The 27,121-nt window shown below is 61.5% G+C and overlaps 19 protein-coding genes across 19 annotated transcripts; 10 read left to right on the plus strand and 9 right to left on the minus strand.

Annotated features, from left to right (window-relative positions):
- Positions 1-89: 89 nt before the first annotated feature.
- Positions 90-1,691, plus strand: OT_ostta01g01850 (Carotenoid oxygenase; the record flags this gene model as incomplete). Its single annotated transcript, XM_003074197.1, has 1 exon — positions 90-1,691. The coding sequence occupies one exon, from the start codon at positions 90-92 to the stop codon at positions 1,689-1,691; it is 1,602 nt and encodes a 533-aa protein (XP_003074243.1).
- An 82-nt stretch (positions 1,692-1,773) lies between these two features.
- Positions 1,774-3,225, plus strand: OT_ostta01g01855 (Tocopherol cyclase; the record flags this gene model as incomplete). The annotated part of the gene is made up of 1 exon (XM_022985290.1): positions 1,774-3,225. The coding sequence occupies one exon, from the start codon at positions 1,774-1,776 to the stop codon at positions 3,223-3,225; it is 1,452 nt and encodes a 483-aa protein (XP_022838185.1).
- Positions 3,226-3,334: 109 nt separating this feature from the next.
- Positions 3,335-4,948, plus strand: OT_ostta01g01860 (23S rRNA (uracil(1939)-C(5))-methyltransferase RlmD; the record flags this gene model as incomplete). The annotated part of the gene is made up of 1 exon (XM_022985291.1): positions 3,335-4,948. The coding sequence occupies one exon, from the start codon at positions 3,335-3,337 to the stop codon at positions 4,946-4,948; it is 1,614 nt and encodes a 537-aa protein (XP_022838186.1).
- Positions 4,949-4,983: 35 nt separating this feature from the next.
- OT_ostta01g01870 (unnamed product) lies at positions 4,984-5,649 on the minus strand (the record flags this gene model as incomplete). The annotated part of the gene is made up of 1 exon (XM_003074199.1): positions 4,984-5,649. One exon carries the CDS (start codon positions 5,647-5,649, stop codon positions 4,984-4,986), a length of 666 nt encoding a protein of 221 aa, XP_003074245.1.
- Positions 5,650-5,738: 89 nt separating this feature from the next.
- On the minus strand, positions 5,739-6,524 carry OT_ostta01g01880 (Chromosome segregation protein Spc25; the record flags this gene model as incomplete). The annotated part of the gene is made up of 1 exon (XM_022985292.1): positions 5,739-6,524. The coding sequence occupies one exon, from the start codon at positions 6,522-6,524 to the stop codon at positions 5,739-5,741; it is 786 nt and encodes a 261-aa protein (XP_022838187.1).
- A 99-nt stretch (positions 6,525-6,623) lies between these two features.
- On the minus strand, positions 6,624-8,711 carry OT_ostta01g01890 (Forkhead-associated (FHA) domain; the record flags this gene model as incomplete). The annotated part of the gene is made up of 1 exon (XM_022985293.1): positions 6,624-8,711. One exon carries the CDS (start codon positions 8,709-8,711, stop codon positions 6,624-6,626), a length of 2,088 nt encoding a protein of 695 aa, XP_022838188.1.
- A 297-nt stretch (positions 8,712-9,008) lies between these two features.
- Positions 9,009-9,701, plus strand: OT_ostta01g01900 (unnamed product; the record flags this gene model as incomplete). Its single annotated transcript, XM_003074203.1, has 1 exon — positions 9,009-9,701. The coding sequence occupies one exon, from the start codon at positions 9,009-9,011 to the stop codon at positions 9,699-9,701; it is 693 nt and encodes a 230-aa protein (XP_003074249.1).
- A 143-nt stretch (positions 9,702-9,844) lies between these two features.
- On the minus strand, positions 9,845-10,093 carry OT_ostta01g01910 (unnamed product; the record flags this gene model as incomplete). The annotated part of the gene is made up of 1 exon (XM_003074204.1): positions 9,845-10,093. The coding sequence occupies one exon, from the start codon at positions 10,091-10,093 to the stop codon at positions 9,845-9,847; it is 249 nt and encodes an 82-aa protein (XP_003074250.1).
- Positions 10,094-10,185: 92 nt separating this feature from the next.
- OT_ostta01g01920 (unnamed product) lies at positions 10,186-12,024 on the minus strand (the record flags this gene model as incomplete). Its single annotated transcript, XM_022985294.1, has 1 exon — positions 10,186-12,024. One exon carries the CDS (start codon positions 12,022-12,024, stop codon positions 10,186-10,188), a length of 1,839 nt encoding a protein of 612 aa, XP_022838189.1.
- Positions 12,025-12,166: 142 nt separating this feature from the next.
- On the minus strand, positions 12,167-13,237 carry OT_ostta01g01930 (unnamed product; the record flags this gene model as incomplete). The annotated part of the gene is made up of 1 exon (XM_022985296.1): positions 12,167-13,237. The coding sequence occupies one exon, from the start codon at positions 13,235-13,237 to the stop codon at positions 12,167-12,169; it is 1,071 nt and encodes a 356-aa protein (XP_022838190.1).
- Positions 13,238-13,986: 749 nt separating this feature from the next.
- Positions 13,987-14,958, plus strand: OT_ostta01g01940 (SET domain; the record flags this gene model as incomplete). Its single annotated transcript, XM_003074206.2, has 1 exon — positions 13,987-14,958. One exon carries the CDS (start codon positions 13,987-13,989, stop codon positions 14,956-14,958), a length of 972 nt encoding a protein of 323 aa, XP_003074252.2.
- A 108-nt stretch (positions 14,959-15,066) lies between these two features.
- OT_ostta01g01950 (Nucleotide-binding, alpha-beta plait) lies at positions 15,067-16,131 on the minus strand (the record flags this gene model as incomplete). The annotated part of the gene is made up of 1 exon (XM_003074207.2): positions 15,067-16,131. The coding sequence occupies one exon, from the start codon at positions 16,129-16,131 to the stop codon at positions 15,067-15,069; it is 1,065 nt and encodes a 354-aa protein (XP_003074253.2).
- A 407-nt stretch (positions 16,132-16,538) lies between these two features.
- Positions 16,539-17,936, plus strand: OT_ostta01g01960 (unnamed product; the record flags this gene model as incomplete). Its single annotated transcript, XM_003074208.2, has 1 exon — positions 16,539-17,936. The coding sequence occupies one exon, from the start codon at positions 16,539-16,541 to the stop codon at positions 17,934-17,936; it is 1,398 nt and encodes a 465-aa protein (XP_003074254.2).
- Positions 17,937-18,632: 696 nt separating this feature from the next.
- OT_ostta01g01970 (unnamed product) lies at positions 18,633-19,061 on the plus strand (the record flags this gene model as incomplete). Its single annotated transcript, XM_022985297.1, has 1 exon — positions 18,633-19,061. The coding sequence occupies one exon, from the start codon at positions 18,633-18,635 to the stop codon at positions 19,059-19,061; it is 429 nt and encodes a 142-aa protein (XP_022838191.1).
- Positions 19,062-19,447: 386 nt separating this feature from the next.
- On the minus strand, positions 19,448-20,965 carry OT_ostta01g01980 (Nitrogen regulatory PII-like, alpha/beta; the record flags this gene model as incomplete). The annotated part of the gene is made up of 2 exons (XM_022985298.1): positions 19,448-20,517; positions 20,791-20,965. The coding sequence occupies 2 exons, from the start codon at positions 20,963-20,965 to the stop codon at positions 19,448-19,450; spliced, it is 1,245 nt and encodes a 414-aa protein (XP_022838192.1).
- Positions 20,966-21,175: 210 nt separating this feature from the next.
- On the plus strand, positions 21,176-22,345 carry OT_ostta01g01990 (Inosine/uridine-preferring nucleoside hydrolase; the record flags this gene model as incomplete). Its single annotated transcript, XM_003074212.1, has 1 exon — positions 21,176-22,345. One exon carries the CDS (start codon positions 21,176-21,178, stop codon positions 22,343-22,345), a length of 1,170 nt encoding a protein of 389 aa, XP_003074258.1.
- Positions 22,346-22,509: 164 nt separating this feature from the next.
- On the plus strand, positions 22,510-23,508 carry OT_ostta01g02000 (Ketopantoate reductase ApbA/PanE, N-terminal; the record flags this gene model as incomplete). Its single annotated transcript, XM_022985299.1, has 1 exon — positions 22,510-23,508. One exon carries the CDS (start codon positions 22,510-22,512, stop codon positions 23,506-23,508), a length of 999 nt encoding a protein of 332 aa, XP_022838193.1.
- Positions 23,509-23,884: 376 nt separating this feature from the next.
- OT_ostta01g02010 (Protein phosphatase 2C) lies at positions 23,885-25,126 on the plus strand (the record flags this gene model as incomplete). The annotated part of the gene is made up of 1 exon (XM_003074214.1): positions 23,885-25,126. One exon carries the CDS (start codon positions 23,885-23,887, stop codon positions 25,124-25,126), a length of 1,242 nt encoding a protein of 413 aa, XP_003074260.1.
- Positions 25,127-25,192: 66 nt separating this feature from the next.
- On the minus strand, positions 25,193-27,013 carry OT_ostta01g02020 (Major facilitator superfamily domain, general substrate transporter; the record flags this gene model as incomplete). Its single annotated transcript, XM_003074215.2, has 1 exon — positions 25,193-27,013. The coding sequence occupies one exon, from the start codon at positions 27,011-27,013 to the stop codon at positions 25,193-25,195; it is 1,821 nt and encodes a 606-aa protein (XP_003074261.2).
- Positions 27,014-27,121: the final 108 nt, after the last annotated feature.

The following is a 27,121-nucleotide window of genomic DNA, read 5'->3' on the forward strand; positions in this document are numbered from 1 at the left end:
ACTCTAGTGCACAGCCGTTGAATAAACGCAAAAACGGAAACCTACACAATCCCCATGCGCCCGAGCTTTGCCTCACACGTCGCTGCGTCATGAGCGTCGCTCAACGACTCACCCCTCCCACCTGCGCCCGCGCGCGCGTACGTACCCGTGCGTCCACGACCCCACCCGAGGTCAAACGCGCGATCGACGCCGCGCGATGGCGCGCCGGCCTCGAACCCGCGTCGAACGTTCCTTGGACCGCGTGTCAAGTAGTGAGAGGTGAGATACCACCAGAGCTCACCGGGACTCTATACAGAGCCGGACCCGGGCGATGTCGTCTAGGATCGACAAAGTACGCGCACTGGTTCGATGGCGACGGGTACGTGAGCGCGATCGAGCTCGATGCGGGTGATAACTCGGTGCGGTGTTCAGGACGGTACGTGGAGACGGCGCGGTGGCGGCGGCAGCGGGACGCGGACGGCGGCGACGGTGGAAACGACGATACTGTTGGATCGAGCGGGGTGGCGATGCGGGGAGCGTGGACACAGGCGAGTTCGGTGATGGCGAATTTGGGACGGTTCCCGACGAATCCGTCGAACACGTCCATCATAGCGCACGCGGGGGAGGTGTTGGCGTGTTGCGAAGGCGGCGCGCCTGTCGCAATGGATCCGGCGACGCTGGCGACCAAGGGGGAAATTTCGTTCGGGTCTAGTCTACCGATGGGTTTTAGCGCGCACAGTAAGCAAGATCCGCGAGACGGCACGCTGTACACATGGGGACTGAAGAAGCCGCCTTTCATCGGAATCTCCGTTGCCAAGGTTTCAGCGAACGGAGAGGTGCTGAAAGTGGTCGACATGCCGTTTCCCACCGGCGTCCCGGAGTTCGCGCTGTTGCACGATTGCGCGATGAGTGAGAATTACTTGACGTTTTTCATGTGCCCGTGGGTACTTCCAAAGGAAAACATCGCGGGCGCACTAAGTGGGTTGAGCTCGTTTGGGCACTCGTTTCGATGGAGCGATGAGCGTGAGACGTGGATGGTCGTCGTCAGGAAATCAGATCTAAGCGTCGTGCACGCGAAGAACGTACCAGCGTTCTCGAGCTATCATACATGCGACAGCTACGAGGAGAACGGCAAGCTCAAGGTGCTCTACTGCAAACTCAGAGGCTCGCGTGCGGAGCTCGAGAAGAATTTCGGCGACATGTACGCATCCGAGTGGACGGCGGCTCAGTATAACGATCTGCACGAGATGACGATCGACATCGCTACCGGCGACGTTACGGACGCCATCGCGATGCCGACCAACGCTGATGGCGAGCGAGACATGACGAAGATGATCGGGATGGAATTTCCACTCGTGTCTCCGCTCACGCAGAGTCGCCACAAACCAAAGTACGTGTACACGCTCGCAAACACTTGCGGTGAGCACGGGTACTTCGACTCCATTCAAAAGCTCAACCTCGAGACGAAGACAGCGGAGACACGCCTGAGCCCGTCGGGCTGCTTCCCGCACGAGTGTGCCTTTGTGCCGCAATCTGACGGCGTCGACGAAGACGACGGGTACCTCGTGCACGTCGAGTACGACGCCTCGCGCGCCGCCGCCAACGTCCTCATCCTTGACGCCAAGCGCGTGCAAGACGAACCGGTGGCCGAAATCCAACTCCCCATGCACATTCCTTACTCATTCCACGGCGCCTTTGTGCCCAAGATGTAATCTTGTACCATTCCGTCGCGCGCCGCCGCTCCAGACTCCAGAATTAGCCGCGCGACGCGTCATGACATCCGCCGTCGCGACCATGACGCGTTCCGCGCCTTCCGTGCGTCGCGCACATATAAACGACCGTCGCGCACACCGCGTTCGTCGCGTAAACACGCGAGCTCCCGCGCTCGACGTCGCTTCACAAAACGTTTCTTCGAACGAAGACCAGCCGTCTGGTCAAACCTCTCGAGCGGCCGACGACGAGGACGACGCCGACGCGCGCAAGCGCGCCGCGCTCGCGGTGAAGACCCCGCACAGTGGGTATCATCGACAGGTCGGGACTTCGAGGGCGTTCTTCGAGGGGTGGTACTTTCGATTCACGCTGCCGCGTTCAGCACAGAGCGCGAGTCTGATATATCACGTGTACGATCCGGACGTCGAGACGAGCGCGCGAGCCGGCGCTGGGGCGCAGGTCTGCGCGCCGGGAGGAAAGTATCTGTACAGCGAGACGAGCGCGGGGAGTGGGTCGTTTGAGGGTGCGTCACATGCGTTGGAATTGGGTATGACGCGAGGCGACGATTTTTTCGAAGTATCGAGCGAAGGGACGCGACATCGAGGCTCGCTCACGAGCGCGGGCGAGCGCGAGGACGGGCCGTGGGGCGCAGGGCGAGCGGCGAGGAGCGTGAAGTGGGACATCGCGGTCACGCCCCTCAGGGGATGGGGCGGCGGCCCGGGAGCAAGGATGCAGTCTCCGGCGGGTTGGTTGACGGCGCTGCCGGTGTTTGAGCCACACTGGCAGGTGACGATGGCGCACGGTTTGGCGAGTGGGTGGATCGAGACCGACGGTGAGCGCGTCGAGTTTAGCGATTGTCCGGCGTATAGCGAGAAAAACTGGGGCGGCGCCGGGTTCCCGTTGAAATGGTTTTGGGCGCAGTGCAATTCGTTTCCGGATTATCCGGATCTCAGCGTCACAGTGACCGGAGGTAATCGCGGTGTCGTCGTTCTTCCAAACGTCCGCGAAGACGTAGGACTCATTGGTATTCACTTTGGTGATCGTTTCTTTCAGTTTACTCCCGCAGTACAGGTGGAGATAGCCGCGGATGCTAAGTACGGCGCCGGGCAGGCACTCGAAGCCGCCGCCGTGCGATGGGACGTGGAGTGGGGTAGATGGAGCGTCTCCGCCGTCGGAAAGCGATACGAGTGCTCCATCGAGGGCACGTGCGCGGACGGCGACAAGTCTACCGTCATTCGCGCGCCCACGGATAGCCTCGAGGATGGCATGGCTCCACTCTGCCGCGAGACGTTCACCGGCGTCATTGTTGTCTCTCTCTGGCGTCTCGACGACCGTGGCGCGCGCGTTGAGACTATCATCGACGCCGCAATGAGCTCGACCGCGTGCCTCGAGATCGGTGGCGGGCCTTGGGTGTCGCCCTACCGCGCTGTGGCCGAGATCAGAACGCCGCTCGGCCCGCTCATGGGTCTGCCCGTCGACGTCAACGCCGTTGCCAAAATTCTCTCACCCCTCGGCGACCTCCTCCCTGGACTCTGATCCGTCGTCTCGCCGATCGTGATTTCGTTTGTAGACCATTCTCTCCGACGTAGATAGCGAGTACATCGTCACAATCGACGCTCACGTTCATCCGACCGCACTTCCCGCCATGCGTCTGCGCCACGCGTGCGCGCGTCTCGCCCGCGTCGGCGCCCGCTCTCGACCATCGCACCAGCCCCACCGACCGATGACACGCGTGCCTCTACACGCCGCGTCCGTGGGCGACGTGTACACGGTCGAGTGCGTCGACCTCGCGAGCACGGGTGAGGGCGTGTGCAGACTTCCAGACGGTTTGGTTCTCTTGTGCGCCAACACCGCGCCGGGAGAGGTCTTGGAGGTCGAGTTAAGCTCGGTCGGGAGGTCTTTCGCGCGTGGAATGAAGTTGTCGAGCGTGCGCGCGAGCCCGTCGTGCGTGACGCCGCCGTGTAGACACTACGCGCGGTGCGGCGGCTGCGCGTGGCAACACGTCGATTACGAGACGCAGCGAGAGCGGAAAGGTCGGACGGTGCGAGAAGCGTTGACGCGTGTCGGCCGATTCGTAGATGGGGATGACTTGACTTCGGCGTGCGTTGGGACGAAGGAGACGACAAGGTACAGAAATAAGATGGAGTTCGCGTTCGGGAGCGACGCGAGTGGCGGCGTGGTGGTCGGTTTGCGGCCGAGAGGCACGAACGATTCGATCGTCGATCTCGAGTTTGGGTGCTTGCTACAGAGCGAAGCGGCGGATGATGTGCTATCGGCGGTGCGGGCGTCGCTGAAGAGGGTGCGCGGACGCATTGATGCGTTCGATAGGACGACGGGAAAAGGAACGCTTCGCAGCGTGACTATTCGCACGGCGACAAGCGGAGACGGTAAGAGATCCCTCATGGTGGATTTAGCAACGACAGCGAGCGAAAAGGAGCTCACGAGTGGAGCGCTCGCTGAGTTGATCGCGGATATCACGAAGCACGAGGCTGTTACTAGTGTTGTGCACACGACGGTACCAGCGGAAGCTGAGCTTCGACGAGCGGGAGTCGGGAGAAGCGCCAAGTTTGTCAAGGGTGGCAAGAAACCAATCTCGAAGAGGAAAGTCGTGACGCTTTACGGTGAAAATAAAATTGTGGAAACACTACATGGGGTGAAGTTTGAACTGTCTTCGGCATCATTTTTTCAGACGAACACTGAGCAAGCGGCTCGCCTCGTGCGAGAAGTCGTCGCGGGGTGCGGCTTCGCTGGCGATCGATCTGAGACCGTACTCGATTTATTTTGTGGCGTGGGGACGATGGGATTGAGTGTGGCGTCGAACGCAAAGCGAGTAATAGGGTGGGAAGTCGTCCCAGAGGCTGTGGAGGACGCGAGGCGAAACGCAGAAATCAACGGTATCACCAACGCAGATTTCTACCGCGTCGATTTATCCCGCTTGAACCCGTCGAAGGGCACCAAAGCGCTGTTGACGACTCCACAGGGCGATGTGCTTCCGATGCCGGACATAGTTATCACGGATCCGGCGCGACCGGGAATGGACGCGTCGCTCATCGCCATTTTGCGCACCATCGGAGCGAGACGAATCGTGTACGTCTCGTGCAATCCCGCAACGCAAGCTCGTGATTTGGCCCTGATTACCGCTCCCTCTCAGGGTTCACAGGACGCAGCGTACGTGTTGAAACTGTGCACGCCGGTGGACATGTTCCCGCACACCGCGCACGTAGAATCAGTCGCGGTACTCGATCGAATCAACGCGTGAGTCTTCCTAAACCAATGTATATTACATGTACAACCTCACTGACCGTCCGTGAGACGCTCGTTCCGACGAAACGCCACGCTCTCGCCCGTCTTGACGTTTCTAAAAACCACCCCGTTCCCACCCATCGATTTCGTCTCCACCCGAGACATCATCGCTAGGTACCCGTACTCGCTGGCTATTCGATTCGTAAACACTCGGTGCCACCCCTCTTCGCCTCGAATCCACTCCCTGAGCGCCCGTTCGCACTCGTCGAACGCCGTATCCAAGAAACCTAATCTCCACAAGACGTGTGCGAACCCAGGGGCGCACTCGGCGCACAATCGCTCCATCTCCTCCGTCCCGCCTAACTTTTCGACGCACCGCGCGACGCCTCGGCCCTGCGCCGCGCCGCCGTCGCACACCAACCCCGGTCGCTCGATCACGAGCTCGAACACTCGCGCGGCGCACGACCGAGGTAACGCATCTCTCAGCGCGCGCACTCTGCGAGCGAGATCATCGAGGGCGATCTCGTCGCGAACCCGTCGTCCCTCCACGCTCTGCGCCAGTTGTCTGAGCGCGCCGTCGTCGAGCTGCAAGATGACTCGCACGGACGCCTCACGGATGGTTGACGATTCAGACGTGGATGCCACTTGGATGCGCGCGCGCGCACGAGCGCGATTTAAGCGCGGGAGTGACGCGCGCGAGGGAGCGAGCGAACGCATCGCGCGAGGCGGGCACTGAGGCGGCGCGGATTCTGCGCGGTTCGTCATTACATCATCGACTCGACACGACGTATAGATCTACCTCGGTTCTACCGTCGAGACGATCGCGTCGAGCGTCGCGTCTCAACCATCGTCGGACTCCCGGGATCGGCGTCGTCCATCGCGATCGTCCCGTTCGCGAGCGCGACGAACGCTCTGCGAACGTCTCGCACAAACTTCCCGAAATCGTTCGACCGGTTACACTCCCTCGCCAACGACTCGATCGTCTCAATCGCCGGTTCGCACTCCACGACCTCGTACGCGCTCCCTCGCAGGCGCACCGCCAACACGAACTCCTTCTCCGGCGCCCTGGCGTCGACGTATTTAAACCGAAGCCTCAACCGCTCGCCTTGCCCGTACTCAAACCACAACCCCAGACGCTCGGCGTACATCTCTCGCGCCTCTCGCAGCGCGTCCAACTTTGCCATCGCGCTCGTGCCCACCACCTTTCCTTCTTCTCGCTCCAGCGTCGACCGTTCGTTCCTCAGCGCCTCTCGCTCGCGCGCCAGCCGCTCTGGCAGTCCCTCCGCGAGCTCCCGCGCCCGCTCCGCCTCCTCCCTCGACTGTTCCATCTCGAGCTCGATCCTCGTCGCTTCCGCCGCGTGCTCGGACTGTTTCGCGATCAATTCCTGCTCTCGTCGCAGTAAACCGTCGCGTTCGCGCTCCAGTAATCGTCGTCGATGCGATCGCGCGTCGTCGATGCGTCGCTCGCGAGCGAGTTGTTCGCGTCGCCATCCGTCGACGACGTCGCGGAACTCGGTGAGTTCGCGCTCGAGGTCGTCGACGTCGATATCGGCGCGGGTGATGGCGCGGTGCGAACGAGACGCGGCGCGCATGTCGTGCGGTGAAGGACGTCGACGTGTGATGAATTGGACGGCTCAACAGCTTGAAGGGTGGATTTTTTGAATTCGGCGGCGGAGCGGGAGGAGAAGACGTCAGTACCCGAGGCGCTCGCGCAGGGCGCGTTGGGCGTCGCTCGTGATCGGAAGCGCGGTGACGTCTTGGAAATCGTCTCGAGCGTCGTCGACGTCTCGGGAGGGCGGGTGACCCGCGGCGAGGAGTCTCTGAACGTCGGCTTCGGCTCGGAGCTCGGCTTCGGAGCGCTCGGCGGGCGCGACGGTGGGGCGTTTGCGGATCTCGAGACCGGCTCGGAGTTGATCCGGCATTAAGAAGCCGTCATCGTCGTCGTCTTTGACTGAGGGTGCGGGCGGGTGCGGCGGCGCACGGGGAGGCGATGGCGAGCGCGCTCGCGCTTCGGTCGGAGCCGGTTCCGTTTCGACGACTACGGGTCCGTCCTCGTCAGCCTCGACGATTGTTTTCGTCGCGCGCTCAGGATCGGCGCTCCGCTCACCGGCGCCAGTGAACTTGCGCTTTTCTTGAACGTTTCCTTGGCGCTCCCACTCCGCGGCACGTCGAGACTCGGCTTCGCGTTTCTCTCTCTCCGTGCGCTCCTCGGCTCGCTTTGCCTCCAGTTCCGCGGCTCGGCGTTTCACGTCTTCAATGCGTTTCGCTTCCGCTTCTTCGGCTCGCTGACGCATGGTGTCGCCTTTCGCCGATCCCGGCTGGAACTCTTCCGTGGGATCCGCGTACTTCAATAACCTAGAAATACGCTCGAGCTCGGACACTTTCTCTGCGAGCGTCTCGCGCAATTTATACGCTTGCGCCGTAAATCGTGATGCGCCAATCTCATCCATGTACGCGTCCAAGGCGTCGCCATCGGTAGACGTGCCCGCGGTGCGCTGCCGCTCAGCACGCGCAGCCTCTTCGGTCACGGTGATGAGATCCTCGGTCTCCGCGATCGAAGCCTCGATAGCGATGCGTTTATCCCATAGCGTCGTGGCCGTCTCCAGTGTCTTCGGCTCCCCCTTTGAACTGGAGACGTTCTTCTTCACATCTCGACGACGCTTACGACTCGCGCTCGTCCCTGAACGATCGAAAAATCCATCTTCGTCGCTTCCCTCGTCCTCATCGTCCGAATTTCGACCGCGGCGACGTTTTGCGGACGTACCAATCTGCAACCCGAGACTCACGCGCAAGGATTCGTTCAACGCCTCGTCGGCGTCCTCGATCTCCTCTTGAAGCTGTTCGATCGCGCGCTCAAGTTGCGATGCACGTTGTATTTGGCCAGCCGATAAGCCGCCCTCTTGCTGCGTTTCCTTGGCGCGAATACGATCGATTTCCGTGCGCATGCTCGAGATTTTTTCCTCCTTGCGATAAATGTTGTCCCGCTGCTTCGACTGCCTGTCGCTCAATTTTCCATCGTACGAGCGCCAATCCAGCTCCTCGAACGCGCGCTGACGCTCCGTGATCTCTTCATCCGCGTCCATCATCCCCCACGACGAGCCCGCCTTCGCAGCGGCCTCCGCTGCGCGCGCCGCCTCGCGTTCTGCCTTGAGCTTGGCCAACTCGCGTTTCGTCTCTTCCTCCGCCGCGCGCTCAAGCGCGGCCAATGCTTTCATCTCCGCCGCGCTCAGACCTTCTTCCGGCATCAAGCTCGCGTCACCGTCCAAGATATAAACCCTGCTCGACTCTCCCAGCTTTATGTGATCCCCCACTCGAACCGGCGCGTGTACGTTTGGCTTCACCCGACGCTTATTCACAAACGTCCCGTGCGCGCTTCCGCAATCGTACACGTACACCTCCGTCGTGTCCTTCTTAAACTGTATCACGCAGTGTAATCGAGACGTCGAAGGGTGTTCGACGACGACATCGCACGACGGATGTCGTCCGAACGACACCCAGGACCCGCGCGTTCCATCCGCGCGCGCGCCCAGCGCCGCGCGCTCGAGCATCGTCCCACCCTTCAGACAGTCCAGGTAAAACTCCGTCGACGGCGTCCCACCCCACGACGGTTCATCGTACGTCTTCCCCAGGGGCGGCGCTCGCTCGTCGCTCGCTCTCGCGCGCGGTTCCGGCGCCGCGAACCCGTCGGCGTCGTCTCGCGCGCGTCCGCCGTTCGCGTCGTCATCTTCGCACGTCGTCGTCGATGGCGCGTCGTTGAACCGCGGGGGCGGTGGACGCATGCGTGACACCGCGCGCCGACGTCGCCGTCCGCGAGCTCGTCGTCGGGGCGTCGAGCGGAGGCGCGCGTGGGCGCGCGCGCGTCGCGTCCGGCGCCGCGTCCAAAACCCTAACCCTACGCTAAACCCTATTTTTAGGGGTTCACGGCACCGCGGACGATTCCGAAATGATATGATTCCGAAATGACATTCGCGTTCGCGTTCGCGCCGATGCGCGAGGACCCGATCGCGAGGCGATTATCGTTCGCGGACGTTCGCGTTCGCGCGTCGCCCGAGGATGCGCCCTCGAGCGCCGCGCCGATGACGAGCGAGAACAGCGGCGTGGACGCGACGGTTGGAAACGGTTTGAAAAAATCAAACTCAACGAAGTCGGTGACGTCGTCGAATGCGAGCGTCTCGAGGGCGACGACGACGGTGCGCGAGGGTACGGGTGAGGTCATGGAGTGTGGATCGATTTCGGACGCGGAGGGACGGGCGGTGAGTCCGATAAAGTCGGCGAGGCAGTCGGCGAGCTGGACGACGCTAGGGACGCCCGAGCCGAGACCGGGCGTGGACGAGCCGGACGCCTCGTTTCATTTCGACGAGGTCGGCGAGGGGTTCGACACGGACGGTGAGGATACGATGAGCTTCGATAGCGCGAATTTCTCCATGGCGGTGAACATGACGATGGATACGGAGAACGAGACGTTCCACAGCGTCAGCGCGCGCTCGCGTTCGCTTGACGCTTTTTACGACGACGAAATCTCGAGCACGAGTGCGCGAGGAAAGAAAGCGGTGTGGGCAATCGGCAAGTCCATCTTCGGCTTCGCCGTTGGCTTTGGCGTCGTCACTCTCATCGCGGTCGAGATCGCCTCGCGTGTCGAGTCGAGCGCCTCCGGGAAGCCCAATCGTCGCTCGCTCGGCACCATCCTCCGTAAGAAAACCCACGCAGACGCGGACACATCGAGCGACGTCGATACGAAGACGAAGATGACACAAACCCTGAACCACTAGCTACCGCTACCACCTACATCCGGCGTCGTCGACGCTGTGTACATATATCTACTTATCTACTTCTATTCGTCCGCTCGCCAAGCCAACCGTCTACTTTCCTCCGAGCGCTCACCGAGCGCTCGCGTCTCGAGCGCCTCCAACGCTCACTCGCTCTCCAAAGCGCGCGCCAAGTCCCGCAATCCCTCCACGCGAGCGATGACGCGCTCGACGCTTCGCTCGAGCCGCACGACGTCCGCACGAGCTCGAGTGAGGTCCTCTTTCGAAGCACCTCTTCGCTCGGCTCGCTCGACAGCGTCGACGAATTCGCGTCTTCGCGACGCCAGTCGATGACCTCTACTCAGAAGTCTCGACGCCTCGCTTTTTACCTCGGCGAGCGTGCGCGGTGGCGGCATTGCGAGCCACCGAATGCGGTTGGGCACGTTGCGTCCTTTGAGGCGAGCGGCTTGGTGAGAGCTATAGGTAGTCTACACGGGATGACGCTAATCTATTCGTCGGCGAACTCTTTATCCATCATTTTGGGCGACGATGGACGCTCTGGTTCCGGCTCCGTTAGCGGCGGGCTCGAATGGGCGTTGCGCTCACTCGGAAGCGTCACCGGCGTGTTCGCATCCTCGGCGTCGTCGTTCATCACGTCCTTGAGTTCGATCTCCGCCGGTTGCGCCGACGGCTCAACGCCCTCTTCTTCATCTTCCTCTGAGACGGAGCTTTCGGATTCGGAGGTGCTCGTCGTGGCCTCTTCATTAGCGAATTCCTTGTCGTCGGCGCGTTCGTCAGATTCGGCGAGTAAGGGCGCGCGAACGTCATACTCCTCCACCCTGTCGTCTGACTCGGTCGTTCCTATCTTTTCTGCAGATCTCGAGGGCATCGCTTCTGTGGACTGTGCCTGCGGCGTCGCCGCTACTGAAGCGCTCGCCGACGCTCCTCCAGGTAAGCCCTCCATCGAGCTCCCTCCGCTGGTTCGTCTCTTCTTTTTCTTATCCTTCTTGTCCTTCTTGTCCTTCTTGTCCTTCTCGTGACCGTCGGTCTTCTTCTTTTGACCAAACTTGGATTTCGCCGAAAGTTTGTCCCCTGACGTGAGCTTGGAGAACAAGCTCTCTTCCTCGTCTCCCGCCAACTCCTTGGCGACGTCAGAGCCGAACCATTGGTGCATGGTGCTGTACATGAGGAACAGCGACAAGCCAAACGTGATTGCGACGACCATCTGCAGACTGAGGACGACTTCGTTGCACACTTGCGCGGTGGCGAGCTCGATGGTGTCGCTCATGGGTTGGCAGTCGCCCAAACCTTCAAAGATTTGTGCGACATCAGCCTCGTACGTCTTCTTCGCTAATTTAAGCGCCGCCATATTCGCCGATGACGCGTACGTTCCCGTTAACGCCTCCACGTTCGCCACCGCTGAGTTCAACTTAGTTTGATCGGCGTGCATGTTTTGCAAGTACTCGCCGAGTTCGTACCCAAAGCGCGGGCACACCATGTAGAGCTGCAAATTTTCCGGCACTTGGAACTCCACCATGCCCTCGTACGCGAAGCAAACCTCGGCGCCGAGCACGGCGATGGGCCAATAGATCGCACACACGGTGAAAAGATACATGAGCGACACCAACGGGAACCCACGAACGAACAAATCGGGCGTAAGGCTCTTACTCCCCCGTTTTGTCTTCCACCACGTGTGCGCCGGTCTCTTCTCCGACAACGCCATGATTGGAAGCACGGCGCTGGTGATCAAGAGCACGATGGCGACCAAGAAAGATACCATGGACATTATGGTAAATATTCTAAACTCCTTGACCCACCTGAAGTAGTTCAAATCGTCCACGAATTCCGCCGCGCCTCCATCGTTCACCAGCGCCGTCGCCACAGCCGAGAGCGCCGTGTTAACGGTCGCCGTCGCGACCACGTCCGTCGCCGCCGTCGCCTCCGCCTTTAATTTCGTCAACGCATCGTCCATCCCCATCATCGTCAATCCGATCTTCCTCGCCCCTCTCTGCGCCTCCTCGGCCCACGCCTGAATTATCTTGAGAGTGTTCAGTCCGCCTCTGAACCCAAACGTAAAGCTCACGCTCGACGCCGGGCCGAACGCCAAGACAATGCACGCGGTGACGATCGCTCGTGTTTTGTGTTCCTTTACGTTGACATTCTCAAACACCCTGTTGTTCCGTAACGTGTACAACTTGAAGTACACGGCGCACACCGCGATGAGAGCCAGACAGGGCGTGGCGTACGTGAGACCGATGAAAACTGCGGACGATTTCAGCTCGTGCGAGCTGAAGTGATGGAACGGGAGCTTGTGCACGAGCTCGCGGATGTCCAAGACGTAGGACATGGTGGATTACCGCGCGTCCGGGGGTGATGGGAGGGTGCGACGACGCGGAATGACGACGTGGTCGATCCCATCCAGATGGTGTTGGGCTCTCTGGACTCTCGGCGCGCGGGCCGTCGTCGTTGGACTAACGTTCTACTACGAGCTAGAAATCTACGCGACGCGCTCGAACGGCGCCGCTCTCATCGCAAATCAAAACACGAGGCACGCGGTCGGGCCCGACGTCCGCGGGGATGACTCGGAGGACGTCGGCGGCGTCTCGTATGACCTCCACGACGTCCTCGAGCGGGTCTCGGAGCCGCCTCGCCTCCACGACGCGAACGCTCGGCCGGTGAATCACGAGCGCTCTTCGCTCGACGTCGAACGCGAACGTGGCGCCACGGCATCCTTTTATGGTGGAAATCAATCGAATCGATCGAGCGCCGATGAGACGGAAGACGAGCACGCGATGTCTCGCGACGTCGGCGACGGCGAAGACGTCCAGCGCTCGGGCGAACTCAAACGCGCCGTACCGTCTCGGCGCATCCACGAACGCGTGTATCCACGTCGTGCGCTCGCGCGGAAGCGACGACACCGCTTCCATATCCTCACCCTCGTACGCCACCGCGTTCTCACCGAGCTCGGCGTTCGGTTCGACCACCGATTTCACCACGCTCAGCGCCGTGGACGCCGCGCGCCTGAAGAAGGAAGACGTCGTCGACGCCAACCTCGCCGATTCCCTCACCATCGGCTCCGCCATCGTCAGCGCTACCGCGGCACCACCGACGGCGATGATGGTCACCGACCCATCCGAATCCCGTTCCCGTCCCTCCGCCGCGACTAACGGCGCGAGTCGCGGGAGCGTCCACCGCCGCCGCGGCGCGACCGCCGCATTCGACGTCCACATCTCCACCACCCGTTCCTTCGTCGACGCGTACCCCATCCCAGCCCCGATCGATGTCACCGCCTGGACATCTATCCGCGTCTCCACCGTCGTCGACGTCGCGCCGTCGTCGCCGACGACGACGACCGCGAGGTATCCATCCGCGTCACCCACGGCGATGCGTCCGGGCGCCGTCGCGCGCGCGCACGTGATCGCCGCGCGTCGCTCGCACACCGTCGCGCCATCGCGCACGCGTCGTAACGCCCACGGGGCGCGTCGCGAGCGATAGTACACGTCGTCGTCGGCGTCGAGGACGACGCACGCGAGGTCGACGTCCTCGCGCGCGCGCGCCATCGTGTCGAGGGCGGGCGCGCGGGGCGGCCGTGGGCGTTTTATAGTGGCGTCGCGTGTACAGTCGTACACATGCGTGCGTGGGTCACGACTCTGGAAACGAGCCCGTCGTCGTGGGCACATCGAACCGTAACGCTCGCGCGTCCACGACGGGGCGGGGGATGGATGATATCGATGCGTTTTAACGTTCGTATTTCCTTCGGGATTTACATTTGCAAAACTGGATAAAAATACAGAGAAGATTAGCATGGCCCCTGCGCAAGGATGACACTCAACAAATCGTGAAAAGTCACATGTTTTTTATGCTCGTTCATCATCTTAAATATTGGCCAATTGTCCGAGAACATATTGTTTTGTAACATATTTTCTCGTATGAGCAAACGGTATGGTTGGGTACCCAGTGCTGTTTCACCTCTTTCGTCGCGCCCGTGGGGCGGCGAGAGACGCGACCGCGCGCCGACGACGACCGCGCGCCGCCGAGCGCGCGTCTCGCACCACGGGCGATCTCTCGAGCTTCGTCCGCGCCGCGGCCGCGCGCGCGCTCGTGCGCGAGGCGCTGCGAGCGACGAGAGATTTAGCCGACGTCGCGGCGCGACGCGAGCTGCGACGAGAGATCGTCGCGCACGCTCGACGCGCCGAACCGGTGGCGTCGATGGGTAAGGCGGACGGCGCTTTCGCCCTGAGCGAAGGACGTCGACGATTGAAGGAGCTTCGAGAGATGCTCGGGATGGTTCTCTGAGGGCGACGTCGAGATGCGTCGCCGCGCGGCGCTCGCGCGGGCGAGTCGGACGTTCGAGGTACGACGAGGGGTTGGCGTCGTCGAGACGGCGAATGGGGTGACGCTGGAATCTACGGATGGTATCTCTCGCGGTGAGACGGTCGTGATGGCGCCGTTTGGATCTTGGGCGACGCGAAGCGCCGCGTTCGCTGAATCGAATGGACCGCGCGCGTTCTTGGCGACGTTCGGCGAGCGCACGGTTCGCGAGACGGTCGCGTTGGCGATGTCCTTGCTCAACGAACGGAAGAACGCCCCGGATGATTCGTCGGCGTACGCGCGGACGCTTCCTGAGACATTCGATTTCGTCGACGCGTGCCTGACCGAGAGGCACCTCACGGCGTTGGACGGAACGGTAACCGCCGCGAGGTTGAGAAAACGTGGCGATTTCGTGCGCGCACTCGCCTCGTCGACGGGGTTGATGGTGAAGGACGTGTCGTGGGCGATCGGTGCGGTCTCCTCGCACGCGATGAAGAGTGAAATCGTACCGTACGCGCTCGTGCCTGGATGCGACTTGCTCGATCACTCGACAACACCGAACTGCGTGGTGAGAAGAGACGAGACGACGAACGACGTATTCTGTGCGTCCACAAGAGACGTGGCCCCGGGTGAGAAGTTGACGATAAGTTACGGCAAGTCACTTTGCAACGATAGGGCGCTGCGAATGTACGGATTCGCGTCTCGCGAGCTCTACTCAAACGACGCGAGAGTGTTGCCTGGTGGATTTCGAGGCGTGCATCCTAGCAACGAGGCGTTCGACGCCTCGGTAGACGAGAGTGAGAAGGTATTCGGTGGGCGAAAGGCTGCGTTGGACGCCTGGAGATCGGAGAAGGACACTTTTGAAGACGCCGACGTCGCCGACGGCGACGCAGAGTGGTTTCGAGCCGCGACGACACTGAGACGCGGACAAACAGAAATTATCGAAGCGTACATTCGCGCGCTCGAGTGATAAATCTTAGACGATGCACCTAGCTAATTTTATTGCGCAGACCCTAGTTCCAGATACATCTAGCGCGCATCGATGAGAATCATGCATCTATAGCTCTACAAGTGCTCGCTACTCCTTACTATCGTCCTCGGCTTCGTCGTAATCGGCGGGATCAAACGACACCGGCGCCTCGTCGAGCGCCGACTTTCCATCCTTCCCCTCCGATCCATCCTCGAACGCAAGCTCGCCCTTCATCTTCATTCGCTCCCTGCGAAGTAATTCTTGCGCCTTTTCGCTCCGCAGGAACATATCCCGAACCTTTTCCTCCTGCTCGTTCGCGACGCGAACGATGGCGATGGGATTCGGGTCGTCATTCGCCCAGCGTACGTTGAGCGGCTCCGCGGAGTCGTCCGTCCACAACGTCTGCCCCGCCATCGCTTCCTTGGCGAATTCGGCAGATGCGCGAAACTTATATCGAACGAACGCGAACCGCCGCTCAAACTTCACGGTTACGTCCTCGATGGGACCGAACTCGCCGAACTGGTTCGCGACTTCTTCGTACACCTTCCTCGCCCCCCACTTTGGATCCACGGCGCCACCGAAGAACATGTACAGCGTGCGACCGATTCGCATGTATGATCCCGTGCCACCGTTATCGTCTCGCTCAGTGTGATGCTTCGGCCGCCCGAATATATCGTACATCATGTGATTAGTCGCGTCGTCGAACGCCGTCGGCAACCTATGCAAGTACTCGCACGCCGCCCCCACGGTGCAACACCCTCGAGCGAAGTGCACGCACACCGAGCTCGTTCCATTCCCATCTCCCTTCGTCACGCCCGCGTCTAAGATCGGTGCGCACCGCGTCGTCGCCTTCACCGCCGAGTTAAAATCCCGCGCCGTCGACCCGCTCGCCGTCGCGTGCTTCCCCCACCACACGTTAAAGTCTCCCTTCGCGTCGTCCGATCGATGTCGAATCCTCGGCCCCGTCTCCGGATCGTACTGCGTGCGCGCCGGGCGCGATTTCGACGCGCGCTCGCCCTCTCGCGTCCACATCTTCATTGAAAAATCCACCCCATCCTCCACCGGGAGTTCAAACGCGGCACCGTCGCCGTCGTCCTCGCGCGCGCGCTTCTCCGCTCGACGCGGCGGCGGCGGCGGCGGGCGCTTCCCCGCGTACGTCTCCGCGGCGCCCATGGAGGGACGCGACGGATTCTCACGCGTGGTCCCGATGACACGCGACCGCACTCATGCTCACGCTCATCTCCACCGCGCGCTCGCCCGAGACGCGCGCGCGTCCGAGCGACGACGCGTCGCCGCGGCGCACGCCCGGGCCCTCGCGCTCGGGCGAGCGCTCGGGCGCGAACGACGGAGGGACGCGGGACGATGTGAATGATTCGAATGATGATGCATTTCGAACGGTCGACGAGGATGCATCGGCGCGGGACGTCGGCGCCGCGCACGTCGTGGACGGTGACGGCGCGTCGTGGGCGACGCAAAGTGTTCGTCGAGCGACGCTCGTGCACGATGGGACGTGCGTGATCAGCGTGCGGACGAAGGAGGAGGAGACGGGGGAGCGACGCGCGCGCGCGCGGGTGCGCGTCATGACCGGAGACGCGCGCGGGGACTCCATCGACGGTGATGCGAGCGGAGATGGGCGACGAGGCAATACCGGACGAATGGTGCGTGTACACGTGTCGTGCGACGATGATCCGTTCTTTTATCACGCGATGGAGGTGCGAGAGGAGGATTACGGAAAGCTTCGCGCCGAGCAGCGTTTGGTGGTAAACTTTGACGAATTCCCGCGAGCCTTGGTGCGGTTGATCAAGGCGTGCGATCGAGGCAGTGGCGCGAAGAACGTCTACGCGGTGTTGGACGTACCGAAAACGAATGATTCCGCGGCTTCGAGCACGCTGTCCATCGTGGAGACGAATGAGTTTAATCAGTTTACGCACGTGGCGTTGAAATTCAAACCGGCGTCGGATCGAGCGGCGAAACGCATATTGGCGGGTCTCCTGTTGGACGCGCGCGAGCGCGAGCGTGAGCTCAAACGCTTCGAGACACTCTACCGCGAGTCTCAAGACGCCCTGGAAGTCGCACGCGCGAAGTCAATCGAGTCGCAGATGAAGTACGCCGAGGCCTCTGCGACTGGTAAGCGAGAAATTTTAGACGAACTCGAGCGCGCGAGGGAGCGTTACGAGACCGATAAGCGAGAGCTTCGCAAGCGCATCGACGACACGAACGCAGAAAAGGGTGAGATTGAGCGCGAAAAGTTCGCGGCGCAGAACAAGGTGAGCGAGCTCGGAACCAAGCTCGGGTTGCTCGAGGGCGAGTTGTCCATCACAAAGCGCGAGCTCCAGCGCGTTCGCGAGGAGAACGCCGCGCTCGACGCCGAGGTGCACGAGCGCGATAAGGCGCACAGCTCTCGCGCTTTGCGTGTTGAATGGCTCGAGAAGCAACTCGAGGACAAGGAGGAGGTGATTCAGCTCTTCAAATCTAGACTCGACGCGAGCGAGGAGCACAAGGTGGCGCTCGCGAGCTCGTGGGAGCAAGCGCGACAGTCGCTCGGCAAGGCGGAGGAGCGCCTTGCAGCGAGCGCGGCGGAGATCACGAAAGGAAACGAAATAATCGAGACGCTTCAGAGCGAGACGCGCGCGGCGAAGAGTAAGGCGAAGATCCAGGCCGCGGTGATCAAGCGCCAAGAGGCGCTCCTCGAGGAACGCCTCACGAGCGTGGAATCCGCCGCGGGCGAGCGCGCCGAGCACTCGCTCGAGACTCGCGAGCTCGAGGACCGCATCCGCGCCCTGACGGACGAAAAAGCCGAGCTGAACACTAAACTCGCCGAGTCCCACGCGTTACTCCAGAGTAACCAACAAGTGATCGAGTGGTTGAACTCGGAGCTCAACGCCGCCGCGCTCGGGCGCGCGGTCACACCGCGCCCCGCGCGCGACCCCCCGCGGTCGCCCTTGATCGACTTATCCTCACCCCCCCCCGCGGCGTGATCGCCCGATATAATAACACGACGTACCCGCGTACTCCCGCACATCAACGCATCGATCGACGCTGTCGATCGACGCGCCGTCCTTCGTCCGCCGCGCGCAGAGGGGAACAAAGCCCTCGACGGCGCGATGTGATTTCTCGCACCTTTTCCCCCGCCACGGTCTGAGACCTCACTCGACGCGACGCCCTCTCGCGCACGGTGCGTCGAACGCGACGCGCGCGCGCGACGGCGTCGAACATCGCGCGACGGTGGACGACGCGACGGCGCGGTCGACGCGCGCGCGCGACGGCGACGACGGATCGATGTGTATTTTTTGATTTTTTTTAATTCCGATGCGAATGCGCGCGCGCGCGATGGCGTCGGGCGTCGCGTCGGGGACCACGCGCGCGGGCGCATCGCGTGGGGTTGGATGGGCACGATGCGGTGGTCGTTTCGGGACCGCGCGCGACGGCGTGGGAGGGACGGGCTTGGTGGTGGGCGCGATCGAGGGCGACGGGGCGTTTTGAAACGGCCAACGGCTCGTTGCGCCCCGTTCGGTGGTTTTGGGACGTCTCGCGTCGATCGGTGCGGCGTGGACGCGGACGACGGACGAGGGGGGGGTGAAAGCGCGCGCGCGTGGTCGTGCGAGGCGTGAACGACGCGGGATGCGATACTGACGGCGCGAAACTCTCTGAACGCGCGCGCGCAGTTTGAACGCATGAAAGCCGCGAAGTTCGCCGCCAAGGCTGCCGCCAAGAAGGCGCTCACGAAGATGGATTCCCCGCTCGCGCTCATCGCAGGTGTTACCGTTGGTGTGCTCGCGCTCGGTATTGTCGTGCAAGTGTTGCTGATTGTCGCGTCGTTGTTCTCGAGCAAGAGCGCGGCGAGCAGCGAGCGACCGAAGCGCGACCGAAAGCCGACGACCAAGGCGCTCGAAGCCGCCCCGGCGCCGAGAGCGAAGAAGGCTGCGCCGGCCAAGAAAACGTCCAGCTCCAACAAGGCTGCGCCGGCTAAGGCCGCCCCGGCCAAGGCCGCGCCGGCCAAGAAGACCTCCTCCAAGCCGAAGAAGGCGCCGGCGAAGAAGTCCTCCTCCAAGGGACTCGCGAGCCCGCGACGATCGACTCGCACCCCTACGAAGAAGCGATAAGCGGTATCGCCGTCTAAGGGTGGGTACAGAGGCGTCGGTGAGTCGAGCTCTGGTTGATTGAGGTCGCGCTCTCGTGTTCGAGAGGGCGAGGGGTGAAAAATCTGAAGTTTGGAGTAGAATGGCGCGCGCTCAGGGAGCCGTGCTCCGTTGTTGTCAATGCTCAGTCGTCGAATGTGTACCTGTGGGTATCTAGCTACTCACGAGGATTCATACGTAGAAGTATAAATGTTTTAAATGCCACTACTCACGTCAGGTGGAAACTGACATCGTTATATCGAGCGAGACGCGCGTGACGATGCGCATCTACGAAGCTTTTTCCCAGGTCCTAAGATTGATTATTGCAAGATGGATCACTACGAACCGCGACAATTAGCCACTTCACTCGCTCACATCACTTTCAAGTGGTTGTACTTACTGGCGTCGAGGTTGAGCTCGGTCATGAGCGCGTTCCAACGCGGCGGCTCTTCATCAAAAACGTACGTGAGCGGGAACGTAAGCACCCCGCTGCCACCCAAACCTCGAAGCTTCTTGACGGTCTCGTAAATGCGACCCTTCGGCACGGCGACGGAAACAGCGTAGTACTCGCCAGCCTTGCCTGACCCGTCCGGTTGCGGCGTGTACACGGGCGCGATGGTCGGACCCTGCAAGCCGCGCAGCGTGGCCGCGCTGTTGAGCTTTTCGGCCACAGCTTCGGCTGAGTCGCCTCGGACGTTCGCCGTCACCATGTACAAACTCTGAGCGCGAAGGTGAGCCTCAACGCGCTCGAGAAGTTCGTGAACAATCTCTAACAAGCCTTCGCGCTTTAACATCGCCTCTCTAGAGGCGACCAACACCCCTTGGCTTTCGAGCACGCGCCCGCCCTCGATCTCCTTCAAGTTGTTCTCTCTGAGCGTTGTCCCGCTGCTCACCAAATCGAGAATGCAGTCGGCGGCACCCATGGCCGGCGCCGCTTCCAATGCCCCATCCGCGGTGAGAATTTCCACGAATTCGAATCCAATGTCCTTGAAAAATTGTTCCGCGACGTTCGGGTACGCGGTGACCACGCGCAGCGGGCGCTGCGGCCCCCACTTAGGGAGCGCAATCAGCTCTCGCATGCTGTTGATCTCATCCCAAGCCTGCGGAATGCCCACGGCGAGGTGGCATCCACCAAATCCGAGAGCATCGTGCACGATGACGATGTCGTCGTTCCCGTACGCAATCTCAGCTAACATGTCATACCCGACGATGCCAATGTCAATGTCGCCCGAGACAATCTTACGCACCACGTCTGTCGCCCGCTGAAACCACACTTCCATGCCCGGCACGCTCGGAATCTCCGCAGCGTACTGTCGCGGATTCAACTTCTTTACCGGAAGCTGGCACGTGGCCAAGAGCGCCATCGTATCCTCCGCCATGCGACCCTTTGAGGGGATCCCCATGCGGATAGCGCTGCGAGACTCCACGGGCTTACGGAACACTGCGCCGGGTAACGAAGCGCGCGTTTCGGTCAGTCTCATCCCTCCACGTCTTCGCCCACACACGTCGCGCATCATTCATCTCCACTCCACCCCCTCAACCACCCCGCACGCGCTCACACGATCGACGCGCCGTCCCGTCGCGACCTCCCGACGGGATCTCCCTATCCGCCCCGTCCCCGTCGATCTTCCGACACCCCTCCCGCGCGTCACGCGTCCTCGTTCCCTCATCACACCGCGCGCGCGGTCGACCACATCCATCGACGTCCACGCACCCTTCCCGTTCGGCTTCTCCGTCGCGCGAATCGACGCTCGGACGCCCCGACGATCGATCGCTCGCGCCGAGGACATCCCCCGCGTCGTCGTCGGCATCTTCGTGCCCACCACGGCGTGTCTCGCGGTGAACCGCGCGAGGGGCACCGCGGGCGCGCGCGCGGACGTGCGCGACATCCTCGGCGCGCGCGACGACCTCGAGCGACGCGCGCGTGTGCGGGACCGTCGCGGGCGCGCTCGACCCTTCGGGGTGCGAAATCGGCGCCGCGCGGGTGTGTGTTTTTAGGGTCCGCGTCAGCGCCACCCGGGTGTGTGCGACCGCACGAACCGTCACCGCGACGCCCGCGCGATCGCCCCGCGCGCGACGACGGCCGACGGCCGACGGCCATGCGCGCGCGCGGTGGGAAAGCGCTCTGGGTGGACTGCGACCCAGGGCACGACGACGCGTTCGCGTTGTACCTCGCGGCGTGGGGACGGGGTGACGGTGAGGCGTCGAACGCGACGATGGTGGACGGTGACGACGGCGCGGCGTCGCTCGTTCTCGCGGGCGTGTCCACGGTGGCGGGGAATCAGAGCATCGAGAAGACGACGGCGAACGCGAGACGGGTGTTGCGTTGGATCGATTGGGGCGGCGCGCGACGGCGCGGGCGCGGGTGTCGGGACTTCGCGACGGCGAACTGCCGCGTGTACGAAGGGGCCGGGCGACCTTTGCTGCGAGAGGCGAAGATTTGTGAGGAGATTCATGGGCAGAGTGGTCTGGATGCGGTGGACGGGACTTGTGCGTTGCCAGAGCTTACGGCTGAGGAAAAGCGTTACGTGACAGTGAGCGACGAGCCGGCCGCCGTGGCCATGTTCAAGGCTATCAAAGACGCGGAAGGAGACCTCATCATCGTCGCGACGGGACCGTTGACGAACGTGGCGTTGATGATTTCAGTGTTTAGAAAAGAGCTGAATGCGCTCCCGAAGCCTCCGACGATATTTTTCATGGGGGGCGCCGTGGGCGAAGGAAACACGGGCGCGCGAGCGGAGTTTAACATACAATGCGATCCTGAGGCGGCAAAGATAGTCCTAGAAAGCGGACTTCCCTTATACATGATCCCACTCGAGGTCACACACACTGCACTAGTCACTCCAGAGGTCCTTGCGATGTTGCGAGCGAAGGCATTGCTACATTCGTCAGGCGAAGACCACGCGAACAGAATCGAAGCGTTGCTGACATTTTTCGCCAAGACGTACAAGGATGTCTTCGAATTCGATCACCCACCGCTCCACGACCCATGCGCGGTGTGGGCGGCGATAGAATTCGCGCACGCCGAACACAACGGCTTGCCGTCGTCTTTTGAGTACACGCTCGAGCGCGTAGATGTGGAGTGCGCTTCGCCGTTGACATATGGTCAAACGGTCGTCGATCGCTGGCGCACCAGTGGACGGCCCAACAATGTACGATTAGCTAGGAAGATGAACGTGAAAAGGTTTTGGAGCGCTCTCGCGGGAGCGATCGAACTGCACGCATCATTAGAACGCGCGCAAGTTGAATGGCCAGGCTCTGGCGAATGAAACGCACGGTGGTCTCTCCACAACCGTCGCCGCCAAAAGGCGCACCATCACATCGCGGCGCTCGAAAAATTTATCCCCACGCGCCAGCCGCGCGCGTACCGAGCGTCGTCGCCGCGCCCGCTCGCGCACCCAAACCGTCCTCGCGCATCCGTTCTCGCGTCGCGATGACGCGCGCGGACGCTCCGGGACCGAGCTCCGACGCGGACGCCTCCGCGGCTACCGATCCGCGTCGCATCCTCGTCGTCGGCGGCGGACGCGTCGGCGCTTACCTCGCTCGAGCGTTTCGTCGCGGTGAGACGGATGAAGTCGTGTTGAAGATGTCCAACAGAGGCGTGATCGCTGGCGAGGACAACACGCGAGCGGCTGCGCGCGCGATAGCGGCAGCGGCCGGTGCCACGGTCGTGCAAACGTACGAGGACGCGCGCGAGGTGAGGGAAAAAAACTTTGATTTTGCATTCATCGCGGTGAAGACGTACGCGCTGAAGGCGGTGAAGCGCGAGATGGACGAGGCTGGGATCTCCGCGGATGTCGTCGTGTTGGCGCACAACGGCATCGTGCCGCCGATGTTCGACGTGAACAAGTCCACGCGAGCGGTGATGCCGCAGTCGTGGGACATCGTGGAAACCCCTGGGGTAGGATGCGGGTACGAAATACACGTCAAGAACGAGGACAAACCGTGGGTGATGCCGAACACGGCGAGCGGACGCGCGGCGCACGATTTGTTAGCCGAGCGCGGCGTCCTGAGCGTCGCCACGGACGAGTTTGAGTACTTACTCCTGCGTAAATATTTCATCAATGGCGTCGCAAACTTGCTTGCCATCGTCGGCGACTGCAACTGCGACGGTTTACTTCAAAACCATCGCGAGCGCATGGATAAACTGTACGACGAAATGTTTGAGATTTTGCGTCAGCCGCACGCCGCCGGCTTCGCTCTCGCCCCTGAAAACTTTCGAGACGTAGTCTTCGAGGGTCTGGCGTCTTATCGAGACCATTTCCCTTCGACCAAGCTCGATTTCGACGCCGGCGCCAAGCTCGAGATCGACAGCCTCAACGGCTACGTCGTGCAGCTCGCCGAGGCCCAAGGCGTTCCGTGCGTCGAGCACGCGCGTCTCGTCGACGAAGTCCGAGCCTTGGTCGCCGCTCGCGACGCCGCGAAAGCGTAGGTTAATTCTTTTGTACCACTCACACGTCCCAGATTCCCAATCATCGCGCGCGCCCCGACGTCCGATCGATCGCTCCGCGTCCCGCCCGTCGCGCTCAAATGCAAGACTTTTAAACGAACGACTCGCGAGTCAAATCGTCATTACGCGCATGCCCACCGCTCCGGCGCAAGTCTCCGTCGCGCGCGTCGCTCTGTTTACCCTCATCGGCGCCGCGATCGGGTTCGAGATTCAACACTATCTCGAGCGCGCGCACAGGGATAAGCAACTCGCGGCGTACGAAAAATACTTGGAGCGGTTGGAGACTTCAAAGCGAAAGTGATTCGCATCTTGTACAGCTTGTGTGCTGGCTACGAGACGATCGAGGGGTTTGAACGCGATGCCGGCGCGCGCGGATGCGACGGGAGTGTCCGGAACGAGCCGGCGTAAGAGCTCGAGCATGGAGTTCGGCGTGGCGACGAACTGCGCACCGAACGAGCCGGTGGTTTTGAACGGGTACGAGTTCACGTTTGACGCGTGCGCGATCAAGGGCAAACGGCCGTACATGGAGGATCGGTGGTGCGCGGTGTTGGATGAGGATGTCGGGGCGTTTGTGTTGGCGGTGTACGATGGGCACGGTGGTTCGGCGGTGAGCTCACATTTGAGTAGACATTTGGCGCGAGAGATTTTGGGAGAGGATACGCTGCGGACAGATACGGAGGGAGCGTTGAAGCGCGTGTTCAAGCGCGTGGACGACCAAGTGTGCTTAGATAACCCGGGTAATATGCGTGGTATGTTTGGGACGCCGGGGGCGGGGTCGACGGCGATCATGGCGGTGATCATACCTCCGAAAATGTACGTCGCGAACCTCGGCGATTCTCGCGCAACGACGTACGATAATCGAGGATCAGTGACATTCGAATCCGCTGATCAACGCCCGGATGTACACGCGGAAAAGGAACGAATAGTAAAGGAAGGGGGCTTCGTAAAACGTGGCCGAGACGGGACGTGGCGAACTGGAGGTATCTTGGCGGTGTCGCGTGCGTTTGGCAACGCCGGTATCAAAAAGTTTCTTTCGGTCGAGCCAGAGGTATCCGTCATCGAGCTCGACATGGTGGATTCAATGATTCTGTGCTCAGATGGTCTCACCGACGTGATGAATAGTAAAATGGCGAGCGAAACTATGCGTGCGGCGCCGGTTGGCGCGACATCATCGTCTCCTTCGCCGGTTCGCACGCGAAGGGTGGCGAACTCGCTCGTAACGCTCGCTCGTGTTCGTCAAAGTAGAGACAACATAAGCGTAGTTGTGCTTCAATCGCGCCGATTAAACGGTGCGCTTGCCTTTCCGTCTTTGGAAACGCCGCTTAGTCTCACGAAGACTGCGTGTAGAACGCCCACGACCGTACAGTACGATCCGGCGGCGAGCGCGCAAGAAGATCCGAATGAGCACTCAGTCAGCGTGTCTCTCGTTGTCAAATCAGGAAATATCCGCGTCGTCTGTGACGCGCGCGCCACAAAAATGTCGAGTCGTGGCACTCGTTGTGAGGCGTCGGATGGACTATCGACGCCGATGCCGAATGTCGATCGTGAATCAACGCAAGCTATTACGCCCATCGGGCTCGTGCAAGCTGAGGCTGTCTAAAGGATTCGTGTTCGCCATTGGCTGTATCGCTGCTAGTAATTACAACTGTGTAACAATCGGACAATATTACGCTGCTTTCTGCATCATTTTTTTCTTGCTTGCTTGCTTGCGCGTCGCCTCGACACGCGCTTGTTTTTCCTTGGTTAAGACTCCGATGGCGTCGAAGTACGAGATGCCCGCCAGAACGTAAAACACAGGCGCGAGTAACAATGCGTGCCGCAAGTCGTACTTGTGGGCGAGGTAGGCCACTAAAAGTGGTCCTATTCCGGCAATCAGGTTTCTAACAGCCAGGTGCGTGGCCGCGGCGACGGACGGTGAGTCTGGCAAAGCCTCCCGCGTCATCACCGCCGTGGGAGCGCGGAATACTTCCGCGGCTAAGATGCCCGGGAACAAATATGCCAGGGACACCTTATAGTCATCGGCGAGGATTGAAGCCGCGAGAAGCGGGCCGGCCGCTATCGTCATCAACGAGATGAACCAACGCTGTCCTCTCGGACCGTGAGCCTGGAGCCTATCGCAAATCCATCCCCCTCCCAAGCCGCCGGTGACGCCTGCCAAAGGAATTATGAGCGCGAGGAGAGGATCGTACTCGGCCGGCGTAAGGTCGAATACGCGCTCGTAAAACGCCGCTTGGAAAGCAATCATGGACCAACCGGCGACGTCGACCAGCGTCGACGCAGTGGTCACACGTCTGAACGCCTTGCTCTCAAAGCACGCCGCCATGGACCCAAACAAACCGTCGTCTGTCTTGGGCTTGATAGGAACTGATTTATACTTGCCCATCATGCCGAGCTGTGTCGTCGTCGCCGTCACCGCCACGTTTCGTCTACTCGACTCGGAGTCAAGATCAAACTCGTCGTCGACTGATGCGCCCACGAGCGCGACTAAACCACCATTATCGATAGTTGGTAAGTTCTCAAACATCTTCTCTCGCTCTCTGCTCTTCTCTCGCTCGAGCGCTCGCTGGCGACGCTTCATCGCTCGCGATCCGGTGGACGTGCGTCCCGGATCTGTAATCGTGAACAAGATGAGAGGAGCTATCAATAGCCCCGGGAACGCGACGAGATCGAAGATCTCGTGCCAAGACATGCCGGACTTCATCAACGCCGGACCGACGGTGTTCTCGAGCACCGTCCCAACGTTTGGAGTCAACACAACAGAATCGGCGGTGGTGTACAAGATCGTGTGCGCACCCAACGCACCGATTTCGGTGAGGTACGTGAGCGGAAGCGTGATGGGCTCGTTCGTCAATATATGCTGCTCCGAGCCCGGGGGCGCGATTGCGCGTCCGACGAACGCCCCGCTCGCGAAACTCACTGCTCGTCCGGCGTGAATGGCCAAGTTGTACGCGCTAAGCGCCAACGCCTTGTTCCTAGGGAACATTTCTGGAATCATACTAAAGGCCACCGGATTCTGAGCCCCGTTTCCGATCGCAAACAACCCCCTCGACACCACTAACGCCGCAAAGTTCTGTGAGTGCGCCGTCATGAAGGATGCGAGCGTCCACGTAGCCGCCCCCGCGGTGAGCAAATTTTTCCGATCCACCTTATCTGCCAGCACCCCTATGAATGGCAACAACAAGGAGTAAATCACCGTGAATAGCGTCGTGAGCAAAGCTCCTTGCTCGTCGTCTAGTTTGAGCTCCACGCTCATCGCCGGGAGCAGACTCGGTAACAGGAACCCCGTGGCGCTCGCGTGACAATACGCAACCGTGAGCAACCCCAGCGCCCACGCCGCGCGCCGCTCCGCCTCGTTTCGAAACATCGACGTTTCTCCCGATCCCATGAACGCGTTTCCATCCTCCTCTTCCACGAACTCCCCGCTCGGAAATCCGTCGCCCGTCGTCTCCGCGCCCCGCGCGTCCCGACAATTCTCATCCGCGCTCATCGACGGTTCTCGCACCGCCCTCGACCGATACCCCCCCCGCGCGCCGTCGCTCGACGCCCACCGTCGCCCGTCCGTCGCCCCCCCCCGCGCGCGCACCGCGTCGCCCGC

This window comes from Ostreococcus tauri (assembly GCF_000214015.3).
Source record: "Ostreococcus tauri WGS project CAID00000000 data, contig chromosome 01, whole genome shotgun sequence".
NCBI classification, from domain to species: Eukaryota; Viridiplantae; Chlorophyta; class Mamiellophyceae; order Mamiellales; family Bathycoccaceae; genus Ostreococcus; species Ostreococcus tauri.